The 17,020-nt window shown below is 44.5% G+C and overlaps 1 protein-coding gene across 1 annotated transcript in view; it reads left to right on the top strand.

The window, feature by feature from the left end:
• Positions 1-17,020, top strand: part of DOCK3 (dedicator of cytokinesis 3) — a 276,998-nt gene that overhangs the window by 217,461 nt on the left and 42,517 nt on the right. The window contains exons 25-31 of the mRNA XM_088831600.1: positions 2,356-2,483; positions 7,051-7,149; positions 9,688-9,782; positions 11,693-11,768; positions 12,257-12,357; positions 12,606-12,664; positions 14,733-14,881. Coding sequence (XP_088687726.1) covers positions 2,356-2,483; positions 7,051-7,149; positions 9,688-9,782; positions 11,693-11,768; positions 12,257-12,357; positions 12,606-12,664; positions 14,733-14,881 — 707 coding nt within the window. The remainder of the gene's footprint in view (positions 1-2,355; positions 2,484-7,050; positions 7,150-9,687; positions 9,783-11,692; positions 11,769-12,256; positions 12,358-12,605; positions 12,665-14,732; positions 14,882-17,020) is intronic.

Here is a 17,020-nt window from a genome sequence, read left to right on the forward strand (position 1 = left end):
TTTCTTGATGAGTCTGGCTAAAGGTTTGTCAATTTTGTTTATCTTCTCAAGGAACCAGCTTTTAGTTTCATTAATCTTTACTATTGTTTCTTTCATTTCTTTTTCATTTATTTCTGCCCAGATCTTTATGATTTCTTTTCTTCTACTAATGTTGGGGTTTTTTTTTGTTCTTTTTCTCATTGTTTTAGGTGTAAAGTTAGGTTGTCTAATCAATGTTTTTCTTGTTTCTTGAGGTAGGATTGTATTGCTATAAACTTCCCTCTTAGAACTGCTTTTGCTGCATCCCATAGGTTTTGAGTTGTCGTATTTTCATTGTCATTTGTTTCTAGAAAGTTTTTTATTTCCCTTTTGATTTCTTCAGTAACCTGTTGGTTATTAAGAAACGTGTTGTTTAATCTCCATGTGTTGTGTTTCTTACAGTTTTATTCTTGTAATTGATATCTCGTCTCATAGCGTAGTGGTCGAAGAAGATGCTTGATACGATTTCAGTTTTCTTAAATTTACTGAGGTTCAGTTTGTGACCCAAGATGTGGTCTTTCCTGGAGAATGTTCCATGTGCACTTGAGAAGAAGGTATATTCTTCTGCATTTGGATGGAATGTCCTGAAGATAGCAATGAGATCCATCTCATCTAATGTATCATTTAAGACTTGTGTTTCCTTATTAATTTTCTGTTTTGATGATCTGTCCATTGGTGTGAGTGGGGTGTTAAAGTCTCCTACTATTATTGTGTTACTGTCAATTTCTCCTTTTATGTGTGTTAGTATTTGTCTTATGGATTGAGGTGCTCCTATGTTGAGCAAGCAGGTTCTTTCTGAGTATATGGGAAGGCAGACAGCAGACTGCCCTCACTGACATACTTTATTTCTAATACTTTTGCATGTACTTGCTGCTTCTCATAATCACTTAAGAAAAATTGTTTTTATGTGGCTGGAACTATGTAAGTGGATTTTGTGATAACAAGCCACAACCAAATTTTCACTTGCATCTCATGTTCACTGAATGCCTGAGCTGCAACATCTTTCCTGAGGCAGAAGGACTTTTACCAGTGATGTCTTGAAACCAGCCCTTACATTTCTCAGAGCATTTCAGTTTGGTTTCTTCATCAGCAGATTCCAATAACAAACTGCTATTTTGTCTGCAGGCAGCTATTGGTTATTACAAATCCTGCTCTGTTGGCATTTTGGTCTACAAAAGACAGTAGGGACTTCTCTTTTATCCAAGCATCCTTTTAAACATATAATAGTTGTCACTTCATTTTATTTCAACATGTTATAAGTATTTGACAAGGCAGTCCCCCAGATCTCCTGTATATCACGTAATTTGTCTTTTGCCGATAAAGATTTTCATTCTGAATTTCATCTAAAATACTTAATTATGGTCAAATATGAACAACAAATCCAAAATACCGTGACTTGTTTGTGTTACTGGTAGTCTGACTGAATCCTGCTGACTGGCTGTGGTGCCCCTTTAATCACACAGTCATTGACCACATAGGAGTACAAGACACCAGAAACATGTCCACACTTATATTTCACCTTGTCTTCTCACCACACCTGTGAAGTAAATGCAGAAGGGGCTGTTAGCACCTCATTGTATAGATGGGAGAAATCAAACCTGTAGAAGGAATCAACCTGCCTAAGGTCTTAGAGTGAATTGATAAAAGAGCTTGATTTAGTATTTAACCTTCCTGAATTTGGAGTTCTAAATATAGTCAGCCCCTGATGAAGATACTTTTTAGGCAGCATTGAAGAAGAAAGAGAAGAAAAATATTTTACTCTATGCAGTAGGACTGGCAAAGAGCTTTAGCTAATTATCAGAGGCTTATGACAAGGTGGAAGTCCTCCTTCTGTCCCTTTCATTACTGTGGATTCACACAGCATCCCACAGGCCAGAGGGGGAAAGTACAGTAAAGGCTTAAGAGGGTGGAAGTGCCGGGCCGCCATCAGAGCATCATGAAGAGGGGCCATTTATAATCCATATCAAGTCTGCTAGTTAGTTCCATCAGCATATTTCATAGAACTAAATGTGTCATTTAAATGGAGTTTAATTTGGAGTCTAGTCAATAAAGAGATTTCATTTGGAAGCAGTCTCCTAACATACATCCTGCATAAAAGGCCCTAGATAATTGAGGCCTGAAATGTGTAAAAAGAAAAGAGAGATAGAAGGAAAATGTCTTCAGATGTCCGGGAAGTGGGCTGTTAGACCTGCCCATAGGCAGGGACTGGTTTCCAGCGTGGCTGCAGTCCCAGCCCCACCTGCCTGGAGACCAGCTGCATCCTGTGTTGCCCCTGGCTTCCAAAGGTAGCTGGTTCTTCTCCAAAGGGCTGCTTCACCTTTGTGTTTTCTCCCCCAGAATCCCGCCGCATCCTGCTTCCGGTGGTTCTTCATCACATCCACCTTCACCTGAGGCAGCAGAAGGAGCTGCTCATCTGCTCAGGGATTCTCGGCAGCATCTTCTCCATCGTCAAGACCAGCTCTCTGGTAGTGACCCTAGACCTGTGCCACCCCTGGCCCTAAGCTCTGTCCCCGTCCTGTGTCACTTTAGCCAGAGGCTGACCAACAAAGATCATTTTGTTCACTTTCCAGTCAGAGAAGCTTTCATCAGTGACAGGAAGGTGCCCAAGTGAATAGAGGCCTGCCGGTGTGTGCCCAGCAGGCTTCTCAACACAATACAGTCTTGCTATTTAAAAAAAAAAAGTACTGCCGTAAATACACCCAGAAACATAGTCATCTGTAGTACCAGAAAACCCCATCCCGTGCTGCTTGCTCTGTTTCTATCAAAAGACATTACTTCTGTATTCCTGGGAGTGTTCTGAGGATACTCAGGCACGAATGAGCACAAGGAGGCAGGCCCAGGCTGAGAGGCAGCTTGCTCATTCAGACTTTTCTGTCAGCTTCCTGGCAGGTTGATTCCACCCATATGGCATTCCTATACCATGCCAGATGAGACAGGGTGTACGAGCGATACATGTTGCCCACAATAGTTCTCAGCCTCATGGGATGCTGGAATGGTACTTGAGGGCTCAGGTTTCAGCTGGTAGTGCTTTTGCCTATTTTCTTTCTTCTTTATTTTTAGTTTTTTAGAGGAGACCCATATTAGAAGGGAGGGAAGGTAAGGAAGGCAGAAAAATACGTATCAAGCATGGATAAGGGTAGGAATTTATTTTAATTATCTTTATATTATATGTTTATACTATGGAAGAAATGAGTATTTCTTTTAGAAAACTTGAAAACTATAGGAAAGTATAAACAAATTTAAAATAAGACTGAGTCTTTATTTACACAATTCTCCTAAGTTGAGATAAGGTTTCTGGAGAATAAAATTTCAAGAGCAATTAAAATAAATACTAGGAACCAAGTGATACAAACATAGGAGGTTAGGTTGTCTGTGAAGATAGCATGGGAGAGGTGAAGAGAAGGAAAAATGTGCTTGGTTTGAACAGGATGCAAGGACTCAATAGGGTGCTCTGGTATCTGGTATCCAGACTTAAAGGACCATCTGGTGGTGGCGGCCCACCTTGGCAGAGTGACTACAATGGCTGTAGTGGCCCTTTTGTTTGCTCTTGGCTCCAGGCAAGGCCTGGCAGCACTCTTTCCCACCAGACCTCAGAGAAGCAACACCAGGCACATAAGGTGTACTGGTGACCCAGGGTCAGCTTGAGGGGATGGGAGGCTGGTTACTAAAGGAAAGAGATAAATTGCAGGGGAAAAGCAAGGGGAGGGATGAAAGAGGAATGGGAACAAGTGAAAATCTGAAGGAGGTGATCTGGTTGTATTTGTGGGGTTAGAGACTAACCCCACAGCTACTCAAAGAGCCATCACAGGTTTTAAAAGTATTATAATTAGTTCAACAAATGAGGAAGAAGACTGTGGTCTCAAGAGCCTCTCAAATCTTCCTTGTGGAATGGGACTCAGTAAACCTACATTGAATGGACAGCTGGGCAGGGTGGGGGCGAGGAGGGTGTGGGTGGATGAAATTTAAGCTCCACTAAAGCAGAGATCTTACCTTTCTTGATCACTTGTGTATGCTCAGGTTTTCAAACAGTTACTAGCCCATGGTAGATACTTAGTGAATGGTGGGTTGATAGATGGATGGACATTTGGGCCAGTAATAGTAAAAGGGACTGGAGAAGAGGCCACAGGAATCTCTTTGTGAGATCATGAAAATCAGGCTGTAGGATTTGGATTGCATGTGAGAGATCTAGAAAAAGATAGCACAGATTCTTCCTAAAGTCAGAACTTGCTGACTGGGAAGCAGCTGTCAATGAGGAAGCGTGCTCCATTATTTTTGTGAAACTGCCTAAGAGGGACACTCCGAGACCAGGGTCTTTCTGGTGGACCAAGGAACGTGAGCAGGAATGCCAAGGAGCTAGAGGGAGCATGTCTGGGCAGCAGTCAGGCCTGGCAAAGAGTGAGGTCATGCACAGAGAAAATGGTTCGGAGGCAGACTGAGATACTTCTGTGTGCATTAACAGTAGGGAAGGTGCTGCCTCCACACCCTGCAGTGTGAACTCTACCATTTTCTCAGAGTGTTAGTCAGCAGTGTTGTGCTCTCTCCTGACTTTTCTAGGAAAATCAGAGAAAACATTTAACTTAGGATCTTTGCTTCATCCTTGTGTATCAAGATTAATGAATCTGCCTGAGGTTCAGAATTGCAGGTGTCAGGGTGTTGCTATGTTAGGATCAGTCTCCAGCCCCCAAACCAGGGCAACAGAGGCAGGTGTGCCTCCCCTCCTCTCAGAGCCATTGTTCCAGGTTCCTTGACACTGCATGCCAGTGAGGCTGGGAGCTCAGTGTTGAGAGTTAAGTCAGAAGACCTCTCCTGACCGTGGCTGATTTAGTAAGTACTGCCCACTGCGCGTCAGCCAGCCTGGTGCTAACGCTGTGCTCTCTCGCTGCTCGCTCCAGGAGGCAGATGTCATGGAGGAGGTAGAAATGATGGTGGAAAGCCTCTTGGACGTGCTCTTACAGACTCTGCTCACCATCATGAGCAAATCGCACGCTCAGGAGGCGGTAAGAGGGCAGCGGTGCCCGCAGTGCACAGCGGAGATCACTGTTAGTAACTAACATTCAGGTTTTCTTGCTTTCTTTTCTAACCCGGGGCTCCTCCACACGGAACCTCATCTCACATCATACAACCTTCATTTCAGCCTCCCTCCCTGCATGGTTGTCCGCATGCTGCCCTTTTCCCCTCTCCAGTCGAACTCCATCTCCACTCTAGGTTCATACTCAGAGGAGTGTACTTAGGGACAGACCCAGGGATGCTTCCTGGCCTATTTTCCTGCACACAGTCTCCACTGGCCTTTGCCTTTGAGCCAGGTCACTTTCTGTAATATGGAATAAAGCAGAGAATGAAGGTGACAGCTGTCGACTGTTCCTTCTAGGAGCAGGCTCTTGCCAGTGATGTGTGCACCACAGTAATTTTCTCACAGTCTGCTTGTACCAGATTAGTTGCTTTTGGGCACAGTTCAGTTCAGTTGCTCACAGTATTTGTATCTAAATGTCGAGCATCAGGGAAAACATGAGGTAGAATGGCACTGGCGTTGTTGGACAGTGATCTCCCATGATCTAACTAGGAGAGAAACAGACTGGGAGAGCCTCGCAGGAGAGGCAGAGAGACACCCCCCAGACCCCCCTGCTCCTATGCAGTGTGCATTTCTTAGCCCTGATGTTGGGACATAATAAACAGCTTGCTGGGGATCTTCCTGTTGGCAGGTGGGAGACTACAGTGATCCCTTTGTAGGAAAGCTCCTGTGGGAGCAAGTCAAGCTCTAGCACATTAGGGAGAGCAGAGAGCAGATGTGTTCTAGAGCATATGGGCTTGGAAAGAATGTCTGCTCCCTTAGGAACTCCTATGCAGGACACTCTCACTATAGGTAAGAACATGTGCTCCCTGGCATGTCCTGGTAGCCCATCCTTCTAACCAGCAATGATACAGTGCTGGCTGTGGGCCAGACCCTGCTTTATGCACTTTATAAACAGTAACTCACTAGCAATACTAAAGAAGTGATTTATTTCATATACATTTAATGAAGATAACAACAGTTTATTGAGCACTTCTTTATGTGCTGGCCTTTTTACTTAAATGCTTTATGTACAGTAATGCATCTGATCCTCAAAACAAATTGTGGCTTATGTCCATTTCTTCAGATAAAACTGAGGTTCATGTACTTGTGTATATTTTGCATACATATATGTCTAATAATTTCATGAGTTGCAAAAGGATTTGAGAGACTCAAAAAGAGTTGTCATAGTCCCACAAACTTAAAAACATTTGGAAACTGCCCAGATGAAGTAATTTTCCCTCTATCTCTTCTGAGGAGGCAGCCTTGTAAGAGGAAACCGTGCTCAGCTGCCCCATGACAGAAGTTTCCAAGAAATGGTAAAAGTCTTTGGAGTCCTTAAGCCAGAGTTTTCATCTGTGTACCCCAGTTGGAACCTGAAGAAATTTTAAAGACTCATTTTTTTTATCTTTAAATTTTTCTTAAAGCCATTAGCTCATCTCAGAAAGGTCAGTTTTGACTCCTCTGCTTTCCCGAGGGTCATGTTGATCTACTGTGTTCCATCTCCAGCAATCACATGTCAGCTCTGGGAGTTCCCAGAGGAGATCCTTGTAGAAAGACTGCTCCAGACCAGCGGAATGGGCAGAGTCCAAATTCTGTCCAGAGAAGTCTGAGCTCCCTGTTCCCAGGGCCCCCTCTAGACTTTAGTATGGCGCCCTGGCAGCATATAATGACAAAGGACTATGCAGCCGAAAGTTCCCTAGGGAAAAAACTAGAATATCTGTCTCGTTTGGTAGTACTTCTTTCTTATGGGCTAAGATTTTTCAATTAGCCCCATGCTGCAGCAGTCTTATTAAAACTCCCAAGCCCTCCAGGCACCCCTTTAGCAGAAAAGAAAATTCATTTTCAGGGTCAGAGTTGTCACCTTCCCTCTCATGATCATTGGGGCCATCTCAGACCCTTCCTTCTCTCCTTGCCCTCTGTGGATTGGGGGAAAACAGCTCTTGTGATTAGCTTTGCTAAGTGTATTTTGGGTTGTTCCCCAGGGTGAGTATGTGTCCTGCCTTCTCTCGCTGCTTCGCCAAATGTGTGACACACATTACCAGCACCTCCTGGACAACTTCCAGAGCAAAGATGAGCTCAAGGTAGGCCGAGAAACACTGACCTTTCACCCAGGAAAGGAAGCACGCAGCTAAGACTGCCCAGCAGTTTTTTCCCCCTGCCAGTAGAGAAGTGCAAGTGGCCTTCCCTGCTGAGAGTGGAAGATTTACCAGCCTCGCTTTACAGCTGACTGTATGGCTTCCAGAGGCAGATAGCCAGTGGTGTTCCCATACAGCTAGACCCCAGGAACACTGGCAAGTCTTCCCTGACTGATCGCAACCCTGTGACCATGTGCCTCTAAGAGACACTTCTCTGGGCCATACTGATTATCAGTCAACCAGGACTCTTCCCTCTCTTATAAACACAGCAGTTGAGTTGTAGGTTACCCACAAAACAAGCTTCACTGTTTAATAACTGTAGTAATAATAATAATGACAACTTCTCTTCAGTAAAACATATTTCTGAAAGATTCCTATTTGTAGAGAGCAAATACGAACACTGTCTATTGGCTATCACTCTGGATCTAGAGCACTGAGGGGCAGATAGTCCAGAGAAATGGGCCCATGGTCCAGATGACAGGAGAGTGTTCCCAAACTTTAAAGGGTATCAGCTGCTGACAGACTCCAAGGGCTTGTGTGTTTGCATTAGACCATGCTCCTGAGTTCATCCCTGGATAAAGGAACTGTTGTAAACTTTATGTCTATGCTTTGCCTCCATCCAGAGTCAAGCCACTTGTCAATATTTCACAGTAAAGCACTATACTGTTTTCCATTCGTGTAATCTTTATTAATCATATGAGTTCATCAGTATCACTTGTTACTTTCTGGTGTTTGATCTGGCCTACCTTTCCACAGATGTGGGTCTCTGCAGATTGTTATCCCTAACTTACTGCAGTGAGGCCAGCCTATAGTCTCAGAGGGATGAACTTGACAGCCCTTGAAGTGAGCCATAAGTTAACCAGAGCCTGGAGCTCATATCCAGGTCAAGCAATGCTTGAGCTGGGGTTCAGTTCAGTTCAGTTCAGTCGCTCAGTCGTGTCCGATTCTCCGCGACCCCATGAATCACAGCACGCCAGGCCTCCCTGTCCATCACCAACTCCCGGAGTACACTCAAACTCATGTCCACAGAGTCGGTGATGCCATCCAGCCATCTCATTCTCCATCGTCTCCTTCTCCTCCCGCCCCCAACCTTTCCTAGCATCAGAGTCTTTTCCAGTGAGTCAACTCATCGCATGAGGTGGCCAAAGTATTGCAGTTTCAGCTTTAGCATCAGTCCCTCCAATGAACACCAGGATTGATCACCTTTAGAAGGGACTGGTCGGATCTCCTTGCAGTATAAGGGACTCCCAAGAGTCTGAAAGAGGAGAGTGAAAAGGTTTGCTTGAAGCTCAACATTCAGAAAACAAAGATCATGGCATCTGGTCCCATCACTTCATGGGAAATAGATGGAAAAACAGTGGAAACAGTGTCAGACTTTATTTTTTTGGGCTCCAAAATCACTGCAGATGCTGATTGCAGCCATGAAATTAAAAGACGCTTGCTCCTTGGAAGGAAAGTTATGACCAACCTTGATAGTATATTAAAAAGCAGAGACATTACTTTTCCAACCAAGGTCCGTCTAGTCAAGGCAATGGTTTTTCCCGTGGCCATGTATGGATGTGAGAGTTGGACTGTGAAGAAAGCTGATCGCTGAAGAATCGATGCTTTTGAACTGTGGTGTTGAGCTGGGGTGTAGAGCTTGAAAATCCAGTCCTGACTCTTCTAGATCATTTTCATCATGTGTGTGTGTGTGTGTGTGTATTTGTGAGACAGAGAAGGACACTAATTCTCAATCAGAAGCATCATTCCCTTACTTTTTAAGTAAATGTTTGTTTTTATCACAGCAGTATGTATATACAATTTTAAAAGCCAAAGCATTTTACAAAGTGTGTAACATAAAACTGGTTCCTTGGCTCAACCTGATCACGTCTACCCACTACTCCAGCAAAGCAACCACTTTGAACTCTTCTTTTGTTCTTCAGGTAGCTTCTACTGCCATTTAAATTTTTAAAATTTTTAGTTATTGTTTATTTTCTTCTTCCCATAGAAAATGAGGCTGATTCTCCTGAATCCGCAAGCCTTTCATTAACCAGTCTTTGCATTGCTCTCATTGCTTTCATGGAGAAGCACATTTTTGGAGATACTTATTCATCTGTCCCTGAAGTGCTTCTCCAGTCCATGTGTTCTTAACACCCAAGAAAACAAGTTCTTACAGTCAAGTACTCAGGGGTCATCCCCCACAGATTGAGACCAGTGGACTTAGTTGGATGCCATGTCTGCTGGACCTCCTGTGCTTTGGCCTTTAGGCACAGGGCTGAGCAGGTATAGAGCTGCATCTCTTCTCCCTAGTTTGGGGCTGGCCTGTGGCAGTGGCCAGACCTCATTCCCACACAGCCCTCTAAGAGAAAAGCAACTCATGAAGGGAGCCAGAGCATCACCCACTGGTCCCCTCCATTCTCATGATCTAGAGGTCAGAGAACCTGTTGAGGTATGTGCTGCAGTGGTAGAGGTGGCATCTCACATCAGATTTTCCTCTCGGCCCAGGAATTCCTGCTGAAGATTTTTTGCGTGTTCCGGAACCTGATGAAGATGAGTGTCTTTCCTCGGGACTGGATGGTGATGAGACTTCTTACAAGCAAGTGAGTGTGGAAGGGCCCTGCGCCAGCCTCCACGCAACTGTCCCCAGACTATTACATGTGAGAGAAGAAGCGAGATGGAAACTTGTCAAGGTCAAAGCTGTAGGGACAGAGGAGAGGGTTTAAATGTGAAAGTGTTTGGAAGCACAGTCAGCAGGACTTTGCCATTTACCAAAGTTCAAGGAGGAGAAATAGTCAAAGATAGTTCAAAAGTAGAGTCTAAGTACCTGGCAGATGGTGTCATGGTAAGGTTAGGAAAGGAACTTTTATGAATGTGAACTGTGATACCAGAGGAGGGCTCCTGCTTGAGGAGGGCCTGACCATTGGCCTCTGTTGCTCTGTGGTTTCAGGCAGCATCCCAAGCCCTCCTCTTGACTTGATTTGTGTTGTCTGCCAGACACTGCTCATCCCCCACAGCTAGTGCTAATTACCCACCCAAGACTGTGAGGCTCTGCCCACCTCTGATGCTGGCCACAGAATTCACTCCAAGGTTGACCCCACTTGTCTGCCCCATTCATATTTCTGCCCTGTGCTCACTGGCAAAGCGAACAAGTCATGTGGGTGGTAGGGTGCTTGCTTGTCGGGTCCCCCTCTACTCAGGAGAAGACCACTTGGCATCCACTCTCTAGCCTACTGCCTCCTCCCTCTGATCGGCCTTTTACATCAGCATTATGCAGAATGTAGTGAAATTATTTGTGTTAGATTTATTAACAGGGTGTCAGGATGGTCTTTCTACTCTGTACCTTTTATAGTGCTCTTTTTTTGAAAACTGCAAACATTTCATACAGAACAGAAGAATGGTTATAAGCAGTGTTGCAGAGATATTTCCTTAAATAGTGGATTTTCCATTTGACCCCCTCTTGTTTCTGTCTCTTAGTTCTACTCAGAGCACTTCAGGCTCTCCAGCCCATTCTGCAGGAGCAGGCCTCTTCTTTCAAGGCTTTTACTTTTCAAATTTATTTGCTGGTAATGAGTCTCTCTAATGCACTGTTTTTGCCTTGCCCCTCTTCTGCACCAAAGCTTAGGTGGTCATTGTTAGGTGTAAGCTCCTTTGCCAGGCATCCAATGCCCTTGGTAATTAAACCCTTACTCACCTGTCCCACTTCACTTTCTCTCTCCCTTAACCTGTGCTCTTGACTCGAGCAAGTCAGCCTCCCATTAACCCTTAAATGTGCCCAAGCAAAAATTGAGAGTGATATTCTAGATCAAAGGCTGAAATCAAATTACTTACACATGAAAATAACAGTATATGATAAAAGTACAGATTTAATAACTGTAAATCCCTGTTATCAAGTGGAGTAATAGAATGATACTGTAAGTCCTCTGTAGGTCATAATACAGGTTCATTTTCCTAAGATCCCCCAAATACTAGAATCACTCTTTGAACTGGAAGAAGCCTGAAAGAACCATGATTCCTTACTCCCCTCCTTTTATAGGGAAATTGTGGCCGAAGAAAAGTAGTGCCAAGACCAGGTATCAGCAGAGCTTGGTCTCGAACCCACTGGTAGGGCACTTCTCCACAGGGGGTTTTTTGTGGGGTTTGTGCCATGTATTTCTCTCACTTGGGCTTCCAGGTGGCTCAGGGCTAAAGAATCCACCTACCAATGCGGGAAACATGGGTTCCATCTCTGGGTTGGGAGGATCCCCTGGAGAAGGAAATGGCAGCCCCCTCCAGTATTCTTGCCTGGGAAATCCCATAGGGAGAGGAGCCTGGTGGGCTATGGTCCATGGGGTCGCAAAGAGTCGGACACAACTGAGCACGCACGCGCATCCTTCTCCCTTAAAGTCACATCTTACACGAGAGCTACTTGTACTCAAGAAGCTTGCACATGGGCCACAGACCATGGATGCTAAGCTGTAGAATGCCATTGTCAGTCCTTTAACTCTGCCAACACCTTGTCCCCTTACTGCAGTATTATAGTCACTACTGTCCAGTACCTGTCTTCTGCGCTGCACAAGAATTTCACAGAGACAGACTTCGACTTTAAGGTAGGAGCTCCTAAAATCCGTCACTATCTTTGTAATAACCGTAGAAAGCCAAAAACCAGACCCCCTGTTTTTATTTTTGTTTTTTACTTAAAACAGCTGTTTTATTTTGTTCACAGGTTTGCAGGTCAGGAATTTGAGAAGGATTCAGCTAAGTGTCTGATAGGTGGCTGGGGGATTTCTTAATCTGTTCATAGTATCAAACAACTTCCAGGCTTGATAATGATTAGAGCATAACCTAAGAAACCCTTGTTGGAGGTGCTGGGAGCCAGAAACCCATGAGTTTGTTTTCCAGTCCAGAATCAACACTATTGGTTTTAGAGAAGTCAAGAAAGCAGGGGAATGTCCTGTTTGCAAAGATATTTTTCTAAAAATCAAGATCTTAACACCGAAATGAATTCTGCGCTATATGCATATATTTAGAATCTCTCCTTGCAAGGTTAAGAACTCAGGCTGTCACATATTTCCTCTTTCTCTCTCTCTCTTTCTAGGTGTGGAATTCTTATTTTAGCTTGGCAGTTCTGTTCATAAATCAGCCAAGCCTTCAGCTAGAAATCATTACTTCCACCAAGAGGAAGAAGATTCTAGATAAGTAAGACATATGTCTCTTATTCATCTTCCTACATGTGCCCAGATGGGGTTATGTCTCCAGGAGGGGCTCCTAGAGACGTCCACAAGGTTCTCACCGAGGTGGCTTCCCAAGGAGCCAAGTGTAAGAGCTCAACTGAGAGCAAAATGACTTTGTCTTTTGGAAAGCACTAGAAACAGAGCTGAAATGTTGGCCTCCTGTCTTCCTGAACCTTCTCGTGCTAATAGCTGGTTCCTGTGTTCTATTCCCAGGTACGGGGACATGCGTGTGATGATGGCTTATGAACTCTTCAGCATGTGGCAGAATTTGGGTAGGTCTTTTCTCCACACTCTTCCCTTACACATATTGCGTGGCCAAATAAGTTACAAGACTAATTACTTCCCCCAGGTTTTATGAATGTTAGTTCAGACCCAAGAGATCTTCACATATCTTTAGCATAACACCTCAGATGGATGGTATAGTGTAGCACATGTGCACAAAGCCCTTGGCAGGGAGAGTTAAGCTGAGAAATAAGACCCCAGCGATACATATGCACAGACCCTTTTTTGGGAACAAGTCAAAAGGAGGAAAAAGAAGATGAGGCTGTAAGAGTATAGCTTCTGAGGCTCTAAGAGTAAAGGTCCTCTGGGCTGTCCACAGCCCAGTTCAGATGTCACAGGCCCAGGAGCCCAGTCGGCACATGAGCAAGGGCAGCCGTTCTTTTTAATAGAGATTGAAACCCTTCTTGGGTCTCTGGCATTCAGGCATCCAGACGAGGTTCCCGCTGCCAGGTGTATGTACAAAGGGAACTGCTGCATCTTGGTGAGACTGATTTTAGTCTCCTTTCTTTTGACAGCTTCTCTTTGCTGCTTCTCTAATATCCAGCAATTTGAATCTTGAAATTATCAGGTTTTGGTGGAATCCTTGGGGTGCCCTGGTAACTAGGTGGGCCATCTTTTGCTTCTGTCAGCTTCTTAGATAGGCCTGCCTAGATGCCAGAGAAGCTGCTGCTGTTCTTCCCAGCGAGAACTGCTTTCAACTAAGCTCATGACTCTGAAGTCTTAGGAAGGATGGCCATAAAATCTCATATTCCTCCATCAACCATCCTAGTCACAACCCTAGAAGCAGCAAGCAAGATGCAAGGCATTTCTGCCAGCCCTGGGGCCTTCCATCCCTGAGTGGGGCTGCATTTCCCCAAACCAGCTCTCTAGCTTCAGTGCTCATACTCTCTGCATCCAGCACAGTTTGGATATAAATGTTCACCCTGAAGTTGATTCTGAAATTCCCAGAAACACAAGGGACCAGCACTATACCAAATACCAAGATTGGAATATGCAGAATCTGCCTCCAGGCTAGCTAACACTTGCTCCTTAGGTAGGCTTTCAGCATGGAAGAATTCAAAAACCATGTCAGATTTCCCCCAAGAAAGCCATTCCTACCTCATTGTTTTTGGTGGAAATGACTTTTTCTGGTTCTCAGGAACTGATTTTGCTTGACTGTAACAGTCACTACACAGCCCCACAGTTTGTCCCCTGAGTCTCTGAAGGACTGAAAACAGAGCTCTGAAAGATGGTTCACTTTGTTTCACCTTTACAAGGAAGAGAAAAGTTCTGTCCCATAGTCTTCAAGACTGGCCCTGGATTCTGGGAACATGCCCCATCTGACAGGCTAGTCACAGGGAAATTCATACCATACTGTTCCCATGGAAAGGCCTCATTAAGAAAATTGAGAGATGAGCCAAGCTGGTTTAAATAAATATAGTGCTACTACGAAAAATGCAATGTGAAGGCAAGGGGTGGGATCAGAGGTACACGTCGAGAGTCTCTCAGCCAGTCTGTCAAGGTACAGCTGTGCAGGAGGCTCCTGCTAACTCAAGAGGGGGACTCTTAGGCACATTTGAGCACTGATGGTGAAGAGGCCTGTGGACTTCAGACCTCTAGCAGACTGAACATCCTCATCACTTAAATGCCTCTGGGCTACAGGCAGAAACCCCAGGGTCAGTGCATTGTGTTTAAGCAGAAATTGACGAATTTTCCTTACTGAATAAATACTGTGAACAGACTATCAGAAACTATTGCGGGGTACTCAGAAATCCTATTCTATCTAGAGTAGTGACTGCTCCTTGACCTCAGAATGATTTTCAGATAGTTTGTAGAACCTCCCAGCAAATTCTTTGAAAAGAACTTGTGCCTGTTGAATTTTCTTTCAATTGGACTGAGCCAATTTAGTCTGCAAACTCTTCAAAAGTCAAGAGAAGGGAGTATCTCAGAAGCCCATAGGGGAGAGCTTTCTATGTTCTCTGATGCTTCTAGTGAAGGTCAGATCACGTGCTGTGGCCCTTCTTGGGAAGCTTCTGTGGCTGGAGCATAAACTTCTATCTGCTGGGTTGTGTTGTTCAGGTGAACATAAGATCCACTTCATTCCGGGAATGATTGGCCCGTTCCTGGGTGTGACACTGGTCCCACAGCCTGAAGTGCGGAATATCATGATTCCCATCTTTCACGACATGATGGACTGGGAGCAGAGGAAAAACGGCAACTTCAAACAGGTGAGACCCCCCGCCCTGGCGGTGTTCGGGGCGCTCTTCCTTGGAATGGACCCACTTTTGCCCTGGCACATGATGTGGATGGCCAGGCAGTAGTTCTAGTGTAGGTCTTGGCTGTCTTGAGTCCCATCCAAGGGTTTCCCTTCCTTGCTGGCCAGAAGTGATTTGTGGATTTTCTTCATGAAGTGCTACCAGAGCAGAATCAGAGGAAAGGAACCGAACATCATGTGAAAGGACTTTGCTGATCAGGAGAGAGTGATTGAGACTGTAACCTCCCAACTTCACTCAGAAGGAGGTCCCAGGAGCATGTTGTCTTTTCTCTCTGGAGGTTCCTCAGTGTGTATGGTCCAGGCATTTCTATGGCTAGAGCCCAGACCAGAAAACTTCTCAGAGCTGAGAACTTCACAGACTCCTCCACAGAGGGCTGGGCCCATGAGGGATAAGTGCTTGGTTTGTGACCGAGTGGCTTCAGGCTGTGCCTCTGGGCAGTTCCTCTGCCACCCCTAAAGTGGAGGAGAGGGCCCCTGCCCTTGTATCTGTAGCTCCAAGGAATAGGACTAGGAACAACAGATAGAAAGCAGTGGTGGTAACACCAGTTTTAGCCAATAAAAGAAAGAACTTGCTTGCAGAAAGTTATTTGCTATAAGCTGGCCTGCTTTCAGAGATGCGGCGCTCCTCTCTGCTGGTGGTTCTCAAACAGAAGCTCCCTGGAGTCCTCCAGGGGAGAGTTCTCTTTTGCCTTGGGGACTGTGATCACTCCCCTCTAAGCTGTCTCCCAGCTCTGTGACTCTGGGAAGAACCAGTGGTCTTAGAGTAAGTGATTCTAACACAGAGCAACAGACAGGGCAAATGGTAATTTAAAAATTTTTATTTATGTATTTTTATATTTACAAAGAGTAAAATTCACTCTTTGGGATTTACAGCTCTGTAAATTTTGGCAGACACATAAAAGTCATGTAACTACCATCGCAATCAAGATTTTAAAAAATTTTTTTATTTCCTAAAATGTCCATCTCGCTACCCCTTTATAGTCAAACCCTTCCCCTACCTTTAACCTGTGGCAACCATTGATCTGTTCTCCATCACTGTCATTGTGCCTTTTCCAGAATGTCATGTAAAGGGAATCATGTAGACTGTAGCCTCTTGAGACTGACTTCTTTCATTTAGAACAGTATGATTGCATCGATTATCTTTGTTGTTATTCAATCGATTAGTCATGTCCAACTCTTTGCGACCCCTTGGACTGCAGCACACCAGGCCTCCCTGTCCTTCACCATCTCCCAGAGCTTGCTCAAACTATGCCCATTGAGTCGGTGATGCCATCCAACCATGTCATCCTCTGTCATCCCTTTCTCCTCCTGCCTTCAATCTTTCCCAGCATCAGGGTCTTTTCTAATGAGTTGACTCTTCACATCAGGTGGCCAAAGTATTGAAGCTTCAGCTTTAGCATCAGTCCTTCCAATGAATATTCAGGTCTGATTTCCTTTAGGATTGACTGGTTTGATCTTGCAGTCCAAGGGACTCTTATGAATCTTCTCCAGCACCACCATTCAAAAGCATCAATTCTTTGGTACTCAGGCTTTTTTATGGTCCAACTCTGTCACTGTTTACACTTTTTCCCCATCTATTTGCCATAAAGTGATGGAACCAGATGCCATGATCTTAGTTTTTTTAATGTTGAGTTTTAAACCAGCTTTTTCACTCTCCTTCCATAAATAAAAATTTCACCTTCATCAAGAGGGTCTTTAATTCCTCTTCACTTTCTGCCATAAGGGTGGTGTCATCTGTATATCCGGCAATCTTGATTCCAGCTTGTGCTTCATTCAGCTGGCATTTCACATGATGTACTCTGCATATAAGTTAAATAAGCAGGGTGACAATATACAGCCTTGATGTACTCCTTTCCAATTTTGAACCAGTCCATTGTTCCATGTCCAGTACTAACTGCTGCGTCTTGACCTACATAGAGGTTTCGCAGGAGGCAGGTAAGGTGGTCTGGTATTCCCATCTCTTTTTAAGAATTTTCCACAGTCAAAGGCTTTATAGTCAATGAATCAGAAGTGGGTGTTCTGGAATTCTCTTTTTCTCTGATACAATGGATGTTGGCAATTTGATCTCTTGTTCCTCTGCCTTTTTTAAATC

Source organism: Moschus berezovskii, chromosome 24 (genome assembly GCF_049115385.1).
Source record: "Moschus berezovskii isolate FMDL1 chromosome 24, NW_MosBer_1.0, whole genome shotgun sequence".
Classification (NCBI taxonomy): domain Eukaryota; kingdom Metazoa; phylum Chordata; class Mammalia; order Artiodactyla; family Moschidae; genus Moschus; species Moschus berezovskii.